The 21,984-nt window shown below is 45.8% G+C and overlaps 1 protein-coding gene across 5 annotated transcripts in view; it reads left to right on the forward strand.

The window, feature by feature from the left end:
* The window catches only part of LOC138567511 (uncharacterized), a 530,120-nt gene that overhangs the window by 424,716 nt on the left and 83,420 nt on the right, over positions 1–21,984 (forward strand). For all 5 annotated transcript variants that reach the window (XM_069645777.1, XM_069645778.1, XM_069645779.1 and 2 more), the window contains exons 12-13: positions 3,323–3,433; positions 9,835–9,951. In XM_069645777.1, coding sequence (XP_069501878.1) covers positions 3,323–3,433; positions 9,835–9,951 — 228 coding nt within the window. The remainder of the gene's footprint in view (positions 1–3,322; positions 3,434–9,834; positions 9,952–21,984) is intronic.

The following is a 21,984-nucleotide window of genomic DNA, read 5'->3' on the forward strand; positions in this document are numbered from 1 at the left end:
TACCTGCCCTCTCAACGGGGAAATAATGTCCTGATAATGATGCACAACATAGTGGCCATGCATTAGCTCAACAAGAGAGGGGGCGTAGGGTCACTACCGCTGTGCAGAGAGGCAATGCAGCTCTGGTACTGGGCAATTCAAAATGGAATCTCCCTATCGCCAGTTCACTTGGCCGGGGGGAGAACACGACGGCGGACGCTCTGAGCAGACAGAGCACAGTCTCCCACGAGTGGGAACTAGCTCAGGAAGTCCTTCAAGAGATTTTCCCCATTTGGGCAACCCCTCAGGTAGATCTGTTCGTGATCACGGTCAACCGGAAGTGCGAAAGATACTGCTCAAGGGAATTTCCTCCGAGAGGAGCTCTAGGAGACGCGTTTGTGGTGGATTGGGAATTCCCACTCCTATACGTGTTTCCGCCGATCCCCGTCATTCCTCAAGTAATCAGGAGGTTGAGAAGGTTCGGAAGCCGCATGATCCTAATTGCCCCGGATTGGGCCAGGAGGACGTGGTACGCAGACCTTCTAGATATGTCAATATGTCCTCAGATACGCCTTACACAAAGAGAGGATCTTCTCTCGCAAGGGGAGGGTCAGGTTCTCCATCAAGAGGTCAACACTGTCAGCCTCCACGCATGGTGTCTGAAAGGCTGAGATACAAGGATTGGGACCTCCTGGATGACGTGATGGAGGTGTTTCTTTCGGTAAGACCAGCAAGAAAATCTCTGTACCATTGCCGTTGGAATACATTTTGCGACTGGTGCAGGGAAAAGAATGTTGATCCTTTTCTATGTTCGACTCCGGATGTTCTATACTTTCTGCTTTCATTAGCACACAAAGGTCTTCAAATTGGGACCATGAAAGGTTATCTAGCAGCCCTCTCCATATTCAAGCGCTCATCGTAAGAATGTTCCTAGTTCAAAATGCCTTTGATAATTCAGTTTCTGAAAGGGCTCACAAACGTGTTCCCGCCTTCTACTTTTCAGGTTCCAGTTTGGGACGTCAACCTGGTTCTAAAATTTCTAATGTGTGCACCATTCAAACCCTTGCACACATGTCCATTGAGGTTATTAACCTTTAAAACGATACTGTTAGTTGCTCTAACATCTGCACATAGAGTGAGCGAGTTGCATGCACTCTCTTCCAAGCCACCCTTCACTGTATTCCACAAGGACAGGGTTGTGTTGAGGGTTAAACCCTTCCTCCTGCCTAAAGTTGTATCGGATTTCCATTTAAATAAAAAAATAGTTCTGCTGGCATTTTATCCTCCGCCGCATCCCAGTAAAGAGGAAGAAAGACTCCATAGATTGGACCCTAGAAGAGCTTTAAGCTTTTATATTTCTAGCCTGTCTAAAATGAGAGTGGACAACCAGCTCTTTATGGGATATACTGGACGAAAACAGACTTTGTCAAGTGGATCACCCTTGGGATCTCAGAATGTAACAGATTTGCGGGCAAACACCCACCAGAGGGTTTGTGGGCTCATTCCACCAGAGACATGGCCTCCTCTGGAGCCCTGCAAAGGGGAGTACCCATTTCAAACTGCAACATGGTCATCGTTGCACACGCTCACTAAGCATTATTGCTTGGATACTTCCCACGCTCAGTACGTCGCTTTTGGTATGGCGATACTTTACTCTGCCCTATGAAAATTGGCAATTCTAAGTTCTCCACCCTCCTTCAGTCTTGGATACTGCTGTGGGAGTCTGTCAAAGATGAGGAATACATTGGAGGACACAATCCATTCGAAGAACAAGTTACTTACCAACTGGTAATGTTCTTTCGACTGGATGTTCCTCCAACGTATTCCTCATCGCCCTCCCATTCTACCCCTCTGTAGAATTTCCCGTGTTATTACAACTTTCGTTCTTACAAGGCTGACTACTGCCCGCCTGTACTAACAGTTAACACAAGGAGGGGAAAAACAGAACTGAGGCCAACGGCGCTGTTCATGCTACTTATACCATCCGATAACGTTGCCCTCGACAGAGGCCGTTGAGGGACATCGACTCGACGCAGGGCGCCCTCTGCCAAAAAAGTTTTCCGAAGCTGGACATTACATGTCAAAGATGAGAAATATGTTGAAGGAACATCCAGTCGAAAGAACGTTACCAGTTGGTAAGTAATTTATTCTTCTCGTCCGCTTCATTGCTTAGCCCTGATGCAGGTACTTGGTGTGAACTACACTATTCAACAAAATGTTCCTCTTTTTATTGTTATTTCATTTATTTTTATTTATTTTTGCTTCTATAGTGCTTTAAACCAAAGATCTTTAAAATAAATTAATGTGATTGCACATAACAAGTAATGATGACATAATAAATCACAGAAAACTAGAAAAGCAAGAACAAGAGAAGAAGAGACACAAACAGCATGAAAAATTAACATGATGATCCAAAACACAGAAATGATGAAGCCCAGCAAAATGAATATTGGGGACAAAATAAAGACACTCCGCCCCACAGAATCGGTCACCAAATTTGGGTGAGAGGCAGAGATTAAAACCAGGCATAGATATAACGCAGGGAACTGAAGAACGAAAACGAGCGGGAGCAACTTCATTATGCTCAGTACACAATCCACAAAGACCACAATTTCAGTTCAATGAAAACGTCTTACCAGGGCAGATCATACATCAGAGATAGGACCCCAACACATCCCCCGATGAAGTCCCAGACTACGGGCTCCTTAGTGCCCATTCCCAACGATGCTGATCACCGGCTACCAGGCAGCAAGCAGTCCCATTGCTGCATTCACTGCACTGCACAAACTCTGCCCATGGATCAAAGTCGAATGATCCATCATGGCAGAGCAGACCCAACAGCAATGCCACAGTGCTGACCTATTGTAGTATTGTATACTATTTTTGTAGTTTGCTATTGAGAATGTCAGCTCCTCGCTAGTTGCTACCACAATGAGGAGAGGCAGCAGTTCAATTTTGCACATTTCTCAGATGATGGTGTGCATTTTTTCTGACATCAGCAAGAGTGGGGTCTTAAATTCCCATGGCCTGTACATTGCAACATCCAACGCGTCTCCTCCCTGCCTTCGCAAGACCCAGGCCCTAGGGACGGGTGGCTAACTCAACATGTAGAGTGCGCACCTATGAATAGGAGGAGCACAGCATGAACAAAGGTTCCAAACTCCACCTAGCTGAATCATGGCTTTACCCTTCTGAGTTTGTAAATTGAGTACCACAGTTGTGGATAATAAGACTGGAAAATAGGTATTTTTATTTCCTATAAAATAACTAAGTCATGTGAGAGCACTTTGAAGTACGCATAATTTACTGTTATCTTTATTGGGTTTTTTTCTTTTAATTACAGAGCATGTGATGAATACCGAAGTTGTTTCATTCAAAATAAAAGATGAGGGACAGAATTATTTTACCAGTTATCAGGACACTGAAAGGAGAGAGAAAATCATTAACCCCACAGGTGAGCAAAGTGGTTTTCTAGATGTTACACTGATATGGAATTAAATTGTTCTCTCTCTCTCTCTCTCTCTCTCTCTCTCTCTCTCTCTCTCTCTCTCTCTCTCTCTCTCTGTCTCTCTCTCTCTCTCTCTCTCCCCCGCTCCCTTTTTCTCACTCTTTTTCTCTCTCGCTCTCATGCATGCTGTCACCCTATCTTTCTCGCTCTTGCTGTTTTCTTTCTCTCGCTCTCGTTATTTAGCTCTTTCGCGCTCTCTGCTGCTTTCTTTGCATTTTGGACTCTCTCTCTCGACCTAACTAACCCCCTCAAGTATTCTCACTCTTTGTAATTCACTGATCCCCCTACACTCTCCCCTCTCACACTGCTCCCCAAACACACACACACACACACAAAGCCAGTAGTGTGCCTATTTGGCACCCTTTATTTAATTCTTTTCACTTTACTATTCTGTTAGTACTTTAAATAATATTATTTGCTTGGGTTGCTAGTGCCTGAGTATCACTGTACCGTTATCCCTAAGAAAAGAAGATACAGGTTGTCACGCAGAACCCTGACCGATAAACATTTGGGAGCTTAACTTCGTGTCTCCCGGAATTTTGCAGCTGTGACTTGTTACATGTGCACCATCACATACACCTGTTCTACCATACAATTAGATGGTTGCTCCGCCCTCACCAAAGGGTTGTGCAAATATCTCCCTAACATCACCCAGTGCAGCACTGAAACAGCTACAGCCCATGTTGTCGACGCTGTCCTAAGAATCACTGTCATGAGGGATCCCGTTTTCCTGTCCTCGATCTATCAGCAACTTTGGACACTCGGGTCCCTGCCCTCTACGCTCTCCGCCTGCATGTTCATCACCAACACCATACTTAATTGTTTAACATCTATCCCCTTAGAAAAACATCAATAGATACAGTTAGACTAATTCTGACACCTTCTCCGTCCTATTAACTGCAGAGTCCTCCAGTGCTCCATGGTTTCCCCAATGATAACATTTTTATATGTGCAAGACATGAAGTTACTCTACATAAATACGGCAACAACCCACAATTGTATCTCAAAGTGTCAACGCAATTATCTTAAATCCTGCCAGCATACCCTCCAGACCTGGTCATCCACTGTTTGCTTTAAAATATACCCAACAAAAACAGAGCTTATTCTGAAAAGTGAAGATAAATCCCAACCTTAAGTAGAACAGTAGCTTTCAAAGATGCCTGTTACAAAGCGAAGTGGAGTTTGCAAAGGGCAAAGGACGTAATTCACATGATATGTTTAATTCAGGGGCAAACTAAATGTCAGAAAACATAGTAAAAGGTTGCTTATTATTTGATTCATGCACCAAGAAAGAATTAAGGCCCACACGTTTTTACTAGTGAAGACCACTCTAATCAATGTTAGGTGGTGTTTTTGTATATATTTCTGTGCAGTTGCCCTTTGTGATAACACGTGTTTCGGCGATGAAGACACCTTTCTCAAATCAGGGCTAGTCTTAAAGATACAACACATATGTTATATACAGAATACAGTTGAAAAATATTATTTCAAAGTTGCCAAAGGATGAAAAACATAAACAATCCAGTCCCCAAAAACACATAAAACAAGAACATTTACATGAGTGTGCATTTTCATGACAGAACAATAGCCATTTAAATTTCACGTTAATACCCCAATAAAATTCACGTCATGATGCCCATTGTCATAGACATGATAGGAGGGGGAGAGGGAAGGCTGTATTAGGTAAACAAAAATACAAAAATATAATAGATAAACAAACACAATGCAAAATAAAAAAATACAAAAATAATAAAACGTAAGTATTGATCCTTAAAACATTCTTACATACCGTATGCTACAAATTTAGTTTCAATGGTTTGTTCTTACCCAATGTCTGTATCTTAATGCTTAGGTAGTCTTTTTGAAACATGGAAATTTCATGGGTTCAGTCCCAACCTGCCAAATGAGCATATTACGGATATGCATTCGCTAATAAAAAGCGCTGCATTTCCTCAAGTTTCATGTGTACATATCTTCCTAGAATCACGGCTGATGCGACACAAAAATATCTTGTGCTCTTTTAATCACACCATAGAAATATTAAAGAAATTCACTCTCTAGTATAACTTCATGGATTTAATCCTTACAAGACCAAATTGTTAATAAGCTAACCTGCTTGCACTTGCATACTATAAAAAGTACTAAATAGTACTGAAAACGTTAGCCATGTCGTGTTGTCATTCGGTTTGCATAATGGGTTGAATTCTCACGTGTCTGATTGAATTTATAGTCTCTAGTTTAACCGTGAATATACGACGAGACAGTATTCATTAATGGTTTTCTTTAAAGAAAAAGCGCTCGCCGTATTGCGCTTCTTCAGCTTACTAAGGGCTAAGTTTGGACCAGAACTTTTGAGGACACGGTTGATAGCAGCTGTGTCTCTTCAGACAAATAAAACCCTGCCCCCAACCAAATAAAGTAGCTCAATGCAGATATTTGTTTTCATTATTTATCATTCATGTTATGCGCTGCAATGGCTTCCCCTTCAGGCACGTATACATTTTAAATCTTTCTTCATGTTCTGTAAAGCTATCCATAATAACACTTTACACTGCTTCAAATGTATTGATTGTGCATTTGTTAGGCGCTTATACAACAAGTAAATAGTGTTTCAAAGCGCCAGCAGGGAAATGGTCAGGGAACATGGGATAGAAAACAATGCATACACTTGGAGGATAAAGACAAACCTAATAGGCCTTGTGAGCATTCAGAGCGTGAAAGTGCAGGGAGAGGAGAGGGGAAGAGGGAGAGGGGGGTAAGTGCTGGAGTGCCCATGCCCATGAGTGAGCAGCAGGTGTAAGTGCCCAGTGTAGGAAGTGCTAAGGAACTTTTATCAGTAAAAAATAGGTGGATAGGTGCTGGCCTACAGTGGCGAAGGCCAATAAGTGCCAAGGCAAGTGCTGTGTGTAAACAGAGGCTGGGGCGATTGGGTGTGGAAGGCCAGGGCCACGAAGGACAAATAAGGGCCCTGGTCATCAATCACAGCGACTGTGATATTAGCAGAGGAGGGAGGAATGGAAGGAGGAGGTGAAAAGGAAAGTCGTGAGGAGCTTTTGGAATTTGAGGAGGTCCGGCTCAAGACGAAGAGGAGGGGGGAGGCTGTTCTATAAGAGGGAGCCAGCTGAGGAGAGAGATCGGCCTTCGGCCATCTTTAGCAAAACGCTTGACACATAGAGAGTTGGTACTAGGGAAACATATAGGTCTAGAAGGAGAGTATTTAGTAAGAGCAAGCTACAGATAGCGCGGCCCCTGGCCCCAGACAGCCTTATGGATGATGCAGAGGGATTTGAACTTGATCCTTGCAGCAACTGGGAGCCATTGAAGAGTTTCTAGGGCAGGGGAGATGCATTCCCTGGGCTTGAGGCCAAGGAAAAGTCTTGCTGCCTTATTCTGGATTAGCTCAAGGGGTCGTAGAGAGGAATAGGGTAGATTCAAGAGAAGGCTGTTGCAGTAGTCAAGCCTAGAGAGAACCAAGGCTCTGGTAACATTGAGTTTCTGGGGGGAAGTGAGAAAAGGGAGAATTCCTTTGAGAAGGAAGAGTTGAAAGTTGGAATTCTTGGCAATGTCCTGAATGTGAGGGATAAAGGAAAGAGAGGAGTCGAAGATGACTCCAAGGTTTCTGGCTTCGAATGAAGGATTGATTGATTGTTTTATTTTTTTTAAAAGGAAAAGGGGGAGTGCCCATAGAGGATGGCCAGAGTGAGGGGAAGAAAGAGGGAGCATGGGTCCCAATATTAAGGATCTCAATCTTTCTGGCATTGAGGCAGAGATTGTTGGGAGTGCACCAGGACTGGATTGTAGCTGGGCAGCTCAGGATGATGTAAGATGCAAGCGGGTCAGCAGGAAGCTTGAAAATGAGTTGTGTGTCATCTGCGTAACACTGGAGGGTGTGGGAGGAAATGAGGAGTGCCACCTGAGCCAGGTAAATGTTAAAGGGCCAGGGGGAGAGGTTGGAGCCCTGAGGGACCTCACAGGTGGAGAAAGCGGTAGAGAGGAGAAAGTGCCCTCAATAACCTGGGACGAATGGTCAGTTAGAAAGGAGGTCTGCCAGTCCAGTGCCCGCTCCTAGATAACCAGGGTATCATGGAGCCGTTTTATGAGGATGGAGTGGTTGACCATGTCAAAGGCAGAGGAGAGATCGAGTAGAACAAGTGATACCAAAGAAAGATATCACTGCAACAGACAAGCTAGCTGTACTCTCGCTTCAAATGCAATGCTTCCCAAAACCCAGAAGAGATACATAGGAAAGATAGAAAACACCTCCTCAGCCTGTGTCTTGTAATCTGGAACTCATGCCACCACTTCACCGAAGATTCTTCCCCATCTTTATAAACATTGGAAAAAACATAAAAATGTTCTGTTGACTATCATCCACCCTAGCCTACAATTCGCGACCCTGAACATTGCTCCACTACAGGGCACAGAACCCATTCAGGGTATCTCTAAGCCCCTCTCAACTTTGTCAACATAATCCTTGTGGCATGGAATTTGCAAAGACAAACACTCTCTGAACCCCCACGCATGCATCTGAGTGGATCCCACTTGCCTGCTACTATGTAAAGCACTCCAGTGCAGGTCTGTTCTAGATAAATATCATCCTAATAAATGTAGCTTCTTGGGCATAGAGCGGCAGTGCCTACAGCAGTTTTGGACAAATAACAGCTGAATATGGGCATATGAAGACTTTGGCACTAGGCCCAGTGGAATGCATGTGTGAGGTACACTCAGTGCTTCCCACACATATATTAAACATCGGCCACTGCATTCCTCGTTTGATCATGTTAAGTACATGTGCTTGACACACACATATTATACAGCTGTACGATTTGTACTCTGCATATGCACCACTCATGTAGGAAGTGTGTGGGCTACAGGAAAAATGTCAAGTTAAGTGTATCTAATTGGTAAACACAGGTGGGCAGCCACATGCCATGCTCCTTGTACTACACAGATTCACTTCACCCCCTGGCAAAATGAATGTATGTGCTGCATATATGTTTGTAATTTGGGCTGCAGATTTTCTGTGTGGATCATTTTAGGTGCATGTGCATGGTATACACAGTGCATGGTGTTGACCTGAGTTCGATACTGTTGTAACAAACTCATGTAGGATGGGTCTCGGTAGGTTAACAGTGCGAGTTAAGAAACAGGTGGATTGCCCTACCCATAGGTTTTGGAAAAGTCATGCCCTTGCTTTTACAAGACACTGGGCCTCATTACAAGTACAGTGATGTGGGTGAAAATGGTGGTAATACGGCGGTAATTCTGTTACATTTCTGCCCCATTATCACATCGCCATACTACGAGTTTGACAGAAGTGGAGGATTTACCTCCAGCAAAAAGCTGCAGGTGAATACCACCAAAAATCATCAAAAATCGGCGGCATTACTGCACCTACATTACCACCGGTAATAATTGTGCCAAAATCACCATGGAATCCTAGGGACTCCAAAAATGGGGATTTACATTGCCCTACATCCGATCAAGTGGCAGTAACAGTAATCGAGTTTGGCTGTAATTTGGTGGAATTCTGCCTAATTATTGCCAAACTTGAGGGTATTTACTACTTAAAAACCCTGTTGTTTCACTAGTACACAGTTCTGGCTTTGTACCAGTTTTGATCAAATGTACCAACTAATCATATTTACTTTGATGTTTGTCATTCTGTAGACCTTTATGTTTTATCTACAACCTTGCATTAAAAACCTACTCTTGAGTTCTAGATGAACTCTCACATTTCATGTACATTTAGAAACAGAATACCATACTAACTGCCTCATAATGGGTTTGGCGGTAATTTCAGCGTTAAATCCACTGAGTCACTGAAAAAATTTGGTTACCGTTACTGCCACTCGTTTTTGTGAACTTACCATGGGATTCTGAGTGGTGTTATGGCAGTGCTAGTCCCCAATGTTGGAGTCCTTTGGACTCCATGCCGATTTTGGTCTTAATGGGGGATTTACCTCCAGCATTATGGTGGAGGGAAGTGCTCCCCATCAAGGCCAAACTCATAGTTTGGTGATGTGGTTAACACAGCAGTGATTCTGTTTGGAAGGATGACAGGCTGACTTAGCACTGTCACCTTTCAGACCTCTGACCGCAGGATAAATCTTAGAAATCCTTCTATAGAGTTGGTTACATTCAGTCTGGATGTGTAAGACATTGTTTCATGAGTCTTTCTCGTTCCTGGTGGAACTGGTGACCTTTTTCTCCTCTTGAATTTAAATAACACTGTAAATCATGCCTGAAGTGTGGAAGCTTGAGTAAGTTTTGGTTATGTGCATATATGGCTGTTATGCAGTTTGGTACATAAACTTGAAATTGCAGCTGATGTTGTTTTTTTCCAGGTGCAGAGCATCTGGTTACAACACCAAGTGCATCATTTGGTATTAAAGAAAATGGAGAGACCTATCACATCGACCTTCAAGACTCAGAAAGAAGAGAAAGCATTGATAGTGCCTCCAGTAAGTAAACTGGGCTTGACTACTGATAACCTCATTAAGCAGCCATTAAAAATGACTTGAAACCTGGAGTAGAATTTCTAAGGAGCAGTAATAGTGAGTGTGGTAAAATAGCCTTGTTATATCACAATGGATATTTTCCATTCAGAAACTCGAAACTCTTAAATACTTGGTGTCACAGATGGCTCAATAAATATTCCACAGCTCAGAGATGGTTCAAAGGTTTCCATTTGAATGTGTAGGACCCCAGCGCTGTTCCTCCCTCCCTCTCTCTCTCTCCCTCTCTCTCATCAGTAACAGGCGGTCTAGGCTAAGTTCTTCAGAGGTGGTGAGCTTGTAATGGTCGAGAATGAGGTCAAACAATGGGAATCACAAATTGCACTTAGACAGGATGTATAAAAATACAGTTATTTAATTATGACCAAAACAAACTATAGAAAAATAAATACAAGCAGGTAAACCTATCACACAATACTACCAAACTAAATACATATATACATTCACCAGGCTATAATGCACAATACAAACGAAATACTCCTGCAAAGGAATGGACAGGTAAGTATTATACACCAAAAGGTCCACAGAGAGGGTACCTAGGTAAAATTGTCCAGCCCTAAATTGTCTGGGGCCTTGTGCCCTATTGTTCAGAATACAGTTCCACAGAACTTATGATGCAAGAAAAAATGCAGGCAGAGTCTCTGGGGTCCACTGATGTGTTCCTAGAGTTAGGGTTCAATGTAGGCAAGTGCCCAAAATTATCCCCAACAGTCAGAAGTCTTGCCAAGGCAAGTAATGGCAAAGCCAATAGTGTTACAAATAGGATTATTATAAGCCCATTGACTTATAATGGGAGTATAGAGGTCTGTTAACAGCGCAATAACTTACCCCCTTACTCCGAATCTTCCCCATCAAGATAGGACAAAGGAAGGGTGTCCTGGCTTGCTTTTCCCACTGAAATCTGTGGTCCTCGATTTTCAGGGGTTGCAGGTTTGAGCTTCACTCCGGTTGGTGTCTTTTGCTGGTGCAAGGACTCTCGGTCGAGGAATGCAAAAACAAATGATTCAGCACCCCTTTAAGGGGTAAGCAGGTTTCGGATGGTGCATGCCACGCACAGCGATGCAACAGGACTCAGTAGCTGCAGTCGGACTTTCCGGTCTTTCTCATTTCCCCTTTGATATGTTATGATATGATATGGCATTTGTAACACGCCTATACACAAGTGTTTCAAGGATGTGCTTGAGCTAGGATGCCGAAAGGTGTTGTTGCAGTGGCAGCAGAGGGTGTGCCAATTTTCAGGCGGAAACTCGGAACGGCGACGGAAGTTAGCACATTAGCCCAAAAACGCTGCTGGTCAGCCATAGGGCGGTTCCAGGGCACTTCGATGGTGGTTTTTGTGCTGGGCACCGAGCAGACATCGGGAATGGATGGTCCCTCCACTCCAAGGGTCATAGCACCTTCGCAGGGCTACTAAAGATCACGAGACAGACAGGACTCCACCAGGGATGCAGCAGAAGTTGGTTGCCCGGCCTCCTTCAATCAGGTTTCAAGTTTTAGGTTTCTATGCGGGTCTCTCAGCTGGACAGGATACTTCGTTCCTTCAGGTTTCTCCAGGATCTCTGAAGAATGCATGCAGGGGTTATCTTTGTATCCTAAAATCCAGGTAGGAGCTGAAACTACCCCTAGCCAATAGCAGAACTAGCCCACACACACACCCCACAGTGGTCCAATCAGGACCACTGGAGGGAACACTCATGTATACCACTCAGACGCACAAAAACCAGGATGTGGATTAGGGCCAGACTGACCCAGCCCACATCCTGCCTGCAAACACACATAGCCCTCCAGTAGCCCACCAAAAGCTACTGCTTTCCCGGGCACTGGAAGTCCTTATAAGGATCTTCCTGTACTCTGAGGCCAGGAAGAAGGCTAAACAACAAGATGGCAAAAGAACAGACGAAAAACCTTGTGGCACGGCCATGTTTGACCAGTAGCCCATGTTTGACCAGTAGCCACAGTTAGTAGCCAAACGCGGTAAACGTGGTAAAGCTAAAACGAATTTCTCCAAAAAGTGGGAAAAGGTCACTGCTGCTACCAGCCCATCTTTTAAACACATCTAGAGTAATCAAAAATCCTCTGAGTGTTAGTCTAGTGCAAAACAAAAATGCACCCCATTGCACTGCAGTGTAAGCTGCATTGTGCAATGATAAAAAAAGTTACCACGGGTGATACAAAAGTAACCACAAGTATGAACATAGTCACAAGACTAAGGGAAACACTGTTTCCCAGTACTGATAGCCTGAAGCACATATCAGTTTCCCCATAACATATGAGCAAAGGCCAGTACAGTGAAGCTTAAGGCTTCACTGTACTTCAAAAAGTACAGGTCAGATTAAAAAATAATAGCAAACAGTTTGTGGGTTCCATAAAGATGGAAGGAAAGGTGCAGTAAAGAAAATCTTTCCTAACAGTGCCTTACATACCTTCTACCCGAATCAGTCTCTTCCCTATCATACCCACGCCCGCTGGCCCGCTCTCTCTTCCAGATGTTCTCCTCTCAGTACCCGCCTCCTCCAACTCCACCCGCATTCAGTACTCCCTGTATCTTCCTCCTCTATCCTTCCAATGTCTCTCACTTTTACTATGCCTCGCTTCCACCCTTTGATGTAACTGCTTCCTACATGCCACTGTTACCACTTCTCTATACTTTTACTTTCTCCTCCACACTACTACTACCACTTCACCCCACTTCCTACCCAGTCACTCTACTTTCACTAACTCAAGTACTTCAGATACATTCCCTTCACTACTTCCCCTAACCATGCCTTGTTACCTTTCCGCACACACTCACAGCGCAGCATCACTTACATTAACTAATCAGTGCCTCACCTGCTCCAAGAATCGCCTCTACAGTCCACTAAACCATAATTTCTCCTGCTTGTCTCTTGGTCTGAACCTGCTCCTGTGAATTCATCCGAACAATCAACACCTTCCTGGTTCCTGTGGTCATTCTTATCTCATTCCCTATCTTCTAATTGGTCTGCTGTCCCTGGCCAATCTAGCCCTGTTTCCCCCACCCAGGTGTGTAACAAGTAAGAAAATCCTTGTATGGCCCTTTAAACCCATCCCCTTTTCTCAGTGTGTTGCCACTGTGAATCAGCAATGGCGGTTTAACAGTGTGCCAGTACCTGTTACAGGAGTTCGGCCTGGCCGCCCCTATGGTAAGTTATTTGATGGCTTGGTAGAGCGGATGTCCGTGGTGGTCAAGGGTGCCCGCACCTGTTCTCTTTCGGGGCGGACCGTGGCTGGTGTGAGGTGCATGGCTTAGAGAGCAGCCGTATAGAAACTCTGGCTCCTTGGTCTGCTGTTTACTTTTCGAAGTTTGCCACTTGTACACTGCTTGCATAGGGCACCCTGCCGGTGTGCCGGCCTTCACTTCTCTACGAGCAGATACCCTCTGGCAGGGTCTTTTTTGCCTTGGGTTGAGGCGCTGATTTTTCCTTTTTTTGTGGGCACTCTTCCCCTGTATTTGTTTTGTTTTTCATGGGGTGATGCATAAGGGTACTGACCACATATAACTAGCTCATGTGGAAGGGACTTGAATTAGGTGCCTCCCAACTGCCACTGTCCTCCTCCGAGGTTTTACTGACATTGTATTGCTTCCTAGTAGGCCTCCCACTCAAGGCTGAGAGGGGTTACCATTCTCTTTTTACAAGGTCAGGCTACTGGCCCTGTCACATTGGGTAGATGCAAGTCTTTGCCATTTACCCGTAAGAAACAAATGGAGCATAGCCTATCGTGTCCAAAACAAAAGATACTAAGGGCAATCCATTTTTTTAAATGTTGATCTATTTAAACTACAACATGGTGCTATAAAAACAGAAGAAAACACATTTTCATGGGAGGCAGAAAGTTGGAACATGTTGCATCAATTCTCATGACACTGTAATTTCTCTGATTTAAACACGTTGCCTCACTTTCAAAACATTGAGTGAGGACTATAGCTGGGTTTTATTATTTAGAGACCTTGTTCTGTATGGGATTGTGTGCAGTGCAAGGGGGATCTCTAACCCCACAGGAGGAATTAGGATCATTTATATGTTTGAGTATATCCTTGTTGCTTGGGATGAATTTCAATCAATCATACCATTCAACTTTACTTCTTATGAAGAGTATTACAAAAATACACTTTTAATCAAAATATATTTTATAAATACATAAAATATATATTGATTTTGTTTTAAAATGAAATCCTATATTTTATGATATTTAAAGAGCTGTCAATATTTCAATGACATACTCATCGAGAATATACCCACGTCTACATGTATGCATTCAGTCATTTCCACATCTCAGTTTTACTTTCACACTCGTAATCATGTTCCTACATACAAACTAATAATCACTGTTCCACTTTTGGACGTCTATTCAGCTAATCCCTGTAACCCTTTGGAGATCAACCACATTGTAGTCTGTACATTTTGCTTGAACACTTTAATATCTTCCTAAAAGGGAACTTGTGCAAATTCTGTGCTTGTGTCTTGAATGGTAAAGGAATTTCATCACGAATGGATCAAGTTTTATGAGTCAATGCTGTTCCTTCTCGCTACTCTTCAAAAGCATATATGGCATCAAACTGTTTCTTATAACTGTGGCAAATTCTCCTGCTTTGTTGTGAGGACTTCTAAGGGGGGATGCCGTTGGCACAGTGCCTCCCTGAGCCTGTGGATTATGGGCTTGGGGTGTGTTTTAAGGCAAGTAGTCTGGCCTTATCAAGCGTGGGTAATGACCCCTCTCTGCCAGGTGTGGAGGTTTTATCAGGTGAACATCAGAACCAGCCCTCCTCGTGAGGCGGGAGGTGGCAGCTAGTAGTAACTAAAGCCTTACCACTTCCCTTTGTGCCAATATGCCTTTGCCTCAGACAAGACCTCAAAATCACTGTGCTCACCAGTTTACTCTTTTCCTTGAAGCCCTCAAGAATTGCCAAAACACTGGAACACCAGCTAAGGGACAGAAATCCAGAAATGATAAACCACCACTGCTGGGAAGTCCAAGAACTGTGACTTAAACCAGGCAAGTCAACGCCGAGCAACAGGAACAGGAGGGACACTGGAGAAGGCTGTAAGCTTATACAGCATTCAGAAGAACCAGGCTTGGCCATCCAAAAGCACCGGCAGCACTCCGCTTATACAGACTGACCCCCGTAGACCCCTGGAAAACACTGGAACGCCAGCTGAGCAATTGAAATCCAGAAATAATAAACCACCACTCCTGGGAAGTCAGGCGAGTCGACGCCATGCAACAGGAACAGGAGAAAGAGACACAGGAGAGGACTGTAAGCTTATACAGCATTCAGAAGAACCATGCTGGGGCACCCACAAGCATCGGCAGCACTCTGCTTATACAGACTGACCCCCCCCTAGACCACCGGAGACAAAGGGCCTGATCACGAGTTGGGCGTTATCCCGGTGTTAATATCGCTGGGAGACCGCCCAATGTTAATTGCGTTAGCACCACCTGGTCCAGCACTAATAGCGATAGATAACGGGTTGAGCGATAACTGGAAAAAGCTGGAGCTAACACAGCCCATTTACGGCCCAACTCGTCATCAGGCCAGCCCTTAAATGTGGCGGTATTAGCGTTACCGCCGCATTTAAGGGCTATCGCCCAACTCGTGATCAGGCCCAAAGAGTGGAAAAGGGGCCACCTCTCCCTAACAAGCTTACCAGTTGACCCAAAGAAAACAGGGTCCCTAAACACAAATGTGAACAATGAATGAACCAACACCACAATCATCTGTATGCAGCTAGCCCACGTGGAGAAGGTCGGCTGGTTTAGCCCCGGTTTAAAGACTTCCCTATGCACATGCACATCTTGGGAGGGAAGATAGAAAGGGATTGGCGAGGGAAAGCAAGACAATTGCAGGAAGAGAGGAAGTATAAATGAGGAGACGAGAAATGGGAAGAGGTGGGTTGTTCGGGTGAGGTCACAGGAGGTGGAGATGGTAGGCCAAAAGACAACCGGGAGGAAAGAAGGAGTAGTGGAGAATGAAATCATCAATTCGAAAAGGTGAGGTGTTGGTTTAGTGAGTGGATACTGCAGTGTTCGTCTGCATGGTTGTGTGGCCAGAGAGGCGAGGAAGAGTGGTGTTTGTTAAGCATCTGATTACAGAGTGAAAGGAGGGTGTTTGAGTAGGAGTAGTTATTTGGAGGGGGGAGTGGTGGTTGGAGGGTGGAGTAGTGGTTACAGGGTAGAGTAGAGGTTGGTGGATGGAGTAGTGGTTGGGGGAGGAGCAGTGGCTTGGAGGGGTAGTAGTGGTTTGAATGGAGGGGTCAAATTAAAGGGCGCAAGTGAGGAGTAGATGGTGTGAGAGACTTCAGAGGGACAGGATAGAGAAGAGAAGGAAAAGGCAGAAGGAGTGGAGACAAAGGGTAGGGAGAGAAGAATGTAAAGGAGAGAGTGGGCATGGGAGATCTGAAAAGTTGGTTGTATGCAAAACATTTCCAAAATTCCTGATAGAACACCAACATCTGGATTGTGGGGACAGTTGGAAGTCTCTGAGGATGTTTAGAGAGCCATGGTCTCGGGAGCCACCCGTTGCCAAAGGTGGCAATTAGACAGTAGGGGTTACCGTTCGGTAGCACTAACCTGGGATTATGGATGCCTAGGTTAGTCTGAGAAAGAGATGGGCAGCCCTAAGGCCCACAAACTGAAATACAAATCCTTGAACTGTGCTTTGACCTCAGAGTGTTTTTGTGCATTCTGTGACAGGTGGTATGGGGTGATTTCCTAGTCACCACCACTTAGCCCCCTTCTGCAGGAAGGGCACTGTCACATGTGCATACCCACTGCTCTGGGCTCTTTAGGTAAAAGGACTGCTTGTCAGAAGGGAAGAGACTCCCAGCAACAAGGGTAAGCAATGGAAACCTGAGTTTACAATCACAGGGTTCATTCTCAAAGAGCATTAATCAGCGAGAAGGAAAACAGAATATACAATCCTCCGGTGCATAAAGTTCAATTCTTGCCAGAGACAGATAATCAGATATGGCATCACCCCTGAAGCTGTGCACATCTCTGCATGTGTAGGGAGATACGCTATCTAATCCCAAAATGGCGGACCAGCTTTTCAAAGCCGTGGTTTAGCCCCTGCTAAATCCCGTAATGCAAGCAAGCACAACAACTGAACCACAACAGTTTTTCAAACAAAACCAATGGCAATTTCAGATCAAATAATGATATGGACCTGAAAATGCTTAGCCCATCCCCGTCCATGGGGAGGAGCAGACTGGGGATAAAAGGAACAACTGCTCGATGGCGAGTGCACGTTTTTTGGAACAAGAGAGGAAGAAGCTGAGTTTGGATCTAGTTGACCCTGTGAGAGAGAGATGGAGAAGGATGGAGGAGACTGAACACAAGAGGGAGAAAAGGGAGAACAGCAGTTGGTAGAATGTTGAGCATGGCAGTTGGTGAAAGGAAGAGAAAGGCAGGTGGCAGGAGGAGAACTGCAGTGAGTGCAAGGAGGAGAAAACAGCCACCTGAATTCAGCAGCATTTCAGTTACTGACTAAAGCACCCTTTCAATTACCTTCTACATCAGAGGATCACCTCACTCTCCAGCATTGGATCTTTCATAGATTCAGATGCTCGAATATTCCCCGTCGTCTGACTGGGAATCCTCGTTGATAAAAATTAATTAATAAAATGTTTCCATAGACATCCATTCTCCCCTAGAGAATGCATGTAATTACTCCATAGTGGCCTATGAGCCACTCTGTTGTGTAGTCCCTCCACCTCACTTTGGTCCTTTATGGCCCCAACCAATGAGGTGGCAGGGCTTAAGCAAACCCCCCCCCCCTATCCTCCCTGGCAGCCATCTTCAGATTTTTCAGCGCAGTCTAACAGACATAGGGAATCCTCAAGCTCTCTTAGGGGCTTTGGTCTCAGGTGATTTTTGAGATAGATATCTCTTGTTTTTGACCCAAAATCATCATGTAAACCTCTTCAGAATGGCTGCATCTCAGGCTGTTAAGAAGCCTTCCCTGTTCAGGGACTGCATGAGGTGCAAGAAGAAGTTAGTCTACATGAAAGACCCCCATGAACATTGCATTTACTGCTTGTATCCGCATGACATTCAGAAATGCGATATTTGCAAGACTTTTTCCAACAAGACTCTTCAGGAAAGGCACAGAAGACTTTTTTTACATCTGGAAGCAAGGGATCAATCTTTGGACGAAGAGTCTGTCGGAACAGCTCCTGTCCACTCCAGATTTCCATCTGAGAGGCAAACTTCGAAGAGAAGGTCCTCTTCAGTGGAAAGGAGTTCCTCTCCCATTGCCAAAAGTCAGAGGAAGCTGGAGTTAATACCCTTTCTACCTCCACTTGGCTCTTCGAGCCAGAAAAAGTCACATTCATCAGCCAAATCTACCTCCAAAGGTAAGGAGGAGTTTGCAAAAAGCCAGGAGGGGGGGGGGGCAGTCATCGACGGGGAAACCATCCACGAGCGATGTGAAAGATAAAGGCCCGTCATTCACCACACCGTCGACGAAACCCTCATCGACGACGATTACACATAAGACATCGTCCACGGCAAGATCCTCGTCATCAGATTTATTGTCCATGAAACAGTCGTCGACGAAGGAAACACACCATTCCTCCACGAAGCACTCCACGAGACACTCGTCCATGGAGCACTCGTCGACGGGGGAGCGACCATCCAAACCACATTCGTCGACGAAGCACCCATCGACTGGACCAGCCAAAACACATTCGTCGACGGAACACTCATCGAGGGGGGAGAAACCATCCAAGCCGCGTTCGTCGACGGAACTACCGTCGGCGGGACGCTCGTCGACGAAAGTACCATCGTACACGGAGGAATTGGAGCCAGAGGCGCCTTCCACTCACACCAGGGTGACACCTGTCATTGAGGACAGTTTCCTTGAGGCTGTTGAAACTGCTGAACCAATGGTAGCACAAGTTTCTCCTTTGGGGGACATTGCAGAGCTCCCTGATGTAATTCTCCAGGAGGAATTTTCAGATGCAGATGTGATGGAGGAACGACCTTGTCCTTCCCCTAAGCAGCACAGTCCCCCTTGGCAGCCCTCTACGGAAGAGGCCGACTATCCTCATGACCCGATACTGATATTGTCCATACAGAGGATCATGGATGAGTTCTACAGGCGTCAACGGGAGAAGAGCATAACGTCTGATCCCTTAGAACCGGAATCCCGTCAGAGAGACACGTCTCCAACTCCAGGCACATCAAGAAGTTCACCCCATAGGAGTTAACCCTCAGAAGAGGGCACGATCACCTGAACCTCCTCGAAGGTTTAGGAGCAGTATTCACAGTGCTTCACCGACAAGGGTCCCATCACCACCATCATCGCATGGACCTCGATCTCCGGATAGGGATCCAACAATGGTGCCGTCCTCCGTTTCAGTCTCAGATTGGTAAGAGGATCCTTTTAGAGAATTCTCTGATCCAGAAGAAGGCGAAATTACACAGGAGCCTGACACAGCCAGTGAGTGGGATGAGTTCATAGTCGAGAAGCCCAGGAGGAGAGATTCCCCAGGAGATGCTTCACCGCCGGATGATCTGGTTTCTTTCCACACCATAATATGCAAGGCTGCAGAATTGTTCAAAATTCAGGTTACATCAGAGGCAAAGAAATCGGTGCTTCATGAGCACAGGGACAAACGCAGGAGGACGATTACCACCATTCCTCTCCTTGACACCATCTGGGAGTCCGGATCCAAGATCTTATCTACACACTTGTCTACCCCGGCTCTGGTGTCCAGACCAGAGAAGAAATATAAAGAGCCCGAGTCTGCACCGCTTTGCTTGAGAGGTCATACAAATCCAGACTCTGTTATCACAGTTGCGGCTAGGAAGAAGCTTGCCAATTCCGCTGCGCCGCTGTCGGCACCACCCGACAAGGACGGGCATAAGCTAGAAGCCATGGGCAGGAAGGTATCAGCGCCACTTACCATCCGAGCGGGTAATGCGATGGCCATGACTGCGAGATATGCTCGCGAGCTGTGGCTATGCATGTCCAAATTAGCTAAGCAGTTACCAGCAGAGCTTCAGGAAGAGGCTAGATCGATAATCGCTGATGGTGAAGCAACCTCTGATCATATGATCGACGCAGCGGTTGATGTGGCCGAATCAGGCTTCAGACAGATTGCCCATGGCACAGTACTCTGAAGGCTACACATTTCAGGCCTGAAGTCCAAGCGCAGATATTGGACATGCCCTTTGATGGACAAGAGCATAACATTCAAGATGGTAGCATTGCAAGGAGTGCTCCCTTGGTTAAACAAGAACGATGTAACGCTCACCTGACTCCCACGGGGGCGCTGGCCTGGTTCGCGCTGCTGTGACCTCGTCTAAGGTGATGCGCAGGGTTCGGAAGACGGACTGGACCGGGCCCCAGATCTGGCTTGTCTGACTCGCAGAAGTATCCTTCTGTAGGTGAGAATAGGGGTTTAACTGTCTGCGGGGTAATGCAATCAGCCTCCCGCTTACCCCTCTCACCCTCCTCAAAACCCTTCTGTGCTTCCCCGTAGCGTCTCACCTTAGGGTCTGGAAGGACGAGTTCTCCATCCTGCTTCTGATGCAGGGGCGCGTTGGTATCCAGTTACGTCACTGGATTTTCGGATGGGTGAGAACCAAACTTGCTTGGCTTCCAGGTAAGTTTTTCTATAAGTGGTTCCCCTTGTGTCCATGCATTAATGTTCTAATGCTAGTGTCTTTTTCCCCATAGGGACTGGGGTACGGAATGCCGGGGAACAGGCACCGACCCGAGGTGAGCAGTGAAATCCTTGTGGAAATCAGGTAAGTCTTTAATGAGTGTTTTGGTAATGTCTTTTCATTCACTCATTAACGCTGATGTCTTTTTCCCCTTAGGGGCCGGGGGCCGAAAATGCCTGGATGCGGCGCGGACCCGAAATGAAAAGGGAATGACCCAACAGGTAAGTCTTGACATGGAGTTTTAGCTTCCCTTTTCCCTTCTTTCTCTCACCTTTGTTCTTGTCTTTTTCTCCCTAGGCGCGGGGGTGCGACTGCGAATCCGGATGGTCGCTGCTGAACATGGAGGCGCCCTGTAAAGGTGAGTAGAATGCAGCGCTGCAGTGATCGATGCAAAGTGCTTTTAAAATAAATGTCTTCCTTTTCAGGATTGTCGGCGAAATGTCTCTGGGATGCAGAATTAGCAGGTGAGGCCTTTTCCTTCTTCTGTTCTCTTGTTCCCTTCCTTTGCAGGTGATTCAGGATGCTGGCAGGTGCGGCAGAAGTCAAGATGCAGGAGCAGACACGGTGAACGTCCAGCTGCTAGATGCAGAACAACGCGAAGCACGTGTGGCTGATCGGGTGTGGTTTAAATAGCCTTGGAAGAAGTTCCTAGAATGTGTCCTTCCTCCAATCAGGTATGTATCCTTCCCCGACCACGCCCGGGTGGTAAATGAGTCCCACAGGTAAAGTAGTTCCTTTCAGGCCTCAATGAGGCCGGGGTTCTGCAGCATGGTCTGCATCAGGTAAGTGCACCCAAACACTTTCATAATGAGCCTGGCGCCTATGGCGCCAGGACTGATGTTTTCTATGAGCCTGGCGCCATAGGCACCAGGACGCTGTCCAAAGGGCCCCTATAAGGGGTTGCTGGGACCTTCCCCGGGGACTTGATGTCCGCTTTTGGGGACGCAGGGCCTGAGCCGGCTCCCCGGGAGCAGGCATCATGACAGCACTCCCCCCCCCAAGGCCCCTCCCAAGGTTGTTCCCTCCGGGGGTTTTGGTTTGTTTGGGAAGAGTCGGTGGAATTTCCTGACTAATCGAGGTGCATGCACATGGTCACTGGGTTCCCACGACCTCTCCTGAGGTCCGTACCCATTCCAATCAATTAGGTAGAAAAGCTTTGACCTAAACATTTTTGAATCTAAAATGTTCTTCACTTCGAATTCGGGTTCCCCATCTATTTGAATAGGTTCTGGAGGTTTGAGTAGTCGGGTTCCGGGGACCACTGGTTTCAGAAGTGACACATGAAAAACA

This window comes from Ambystoma mexicanum, chromosome 2p, assembly GCF_040938575.1.
Source record: "Ambystoma mexicanum isolate Mex_15411 chromosome 2p, UKY_AmexF1_1, whole genome shotgun sequence".
Classification (NCBI taxonomy): domain Eukaryota; kingdom Metazoa; phylum Chordata; class Amphibia; order Caudata; family Ambystomatidae; genus Ambystoma; species Ambystoma mexicanum.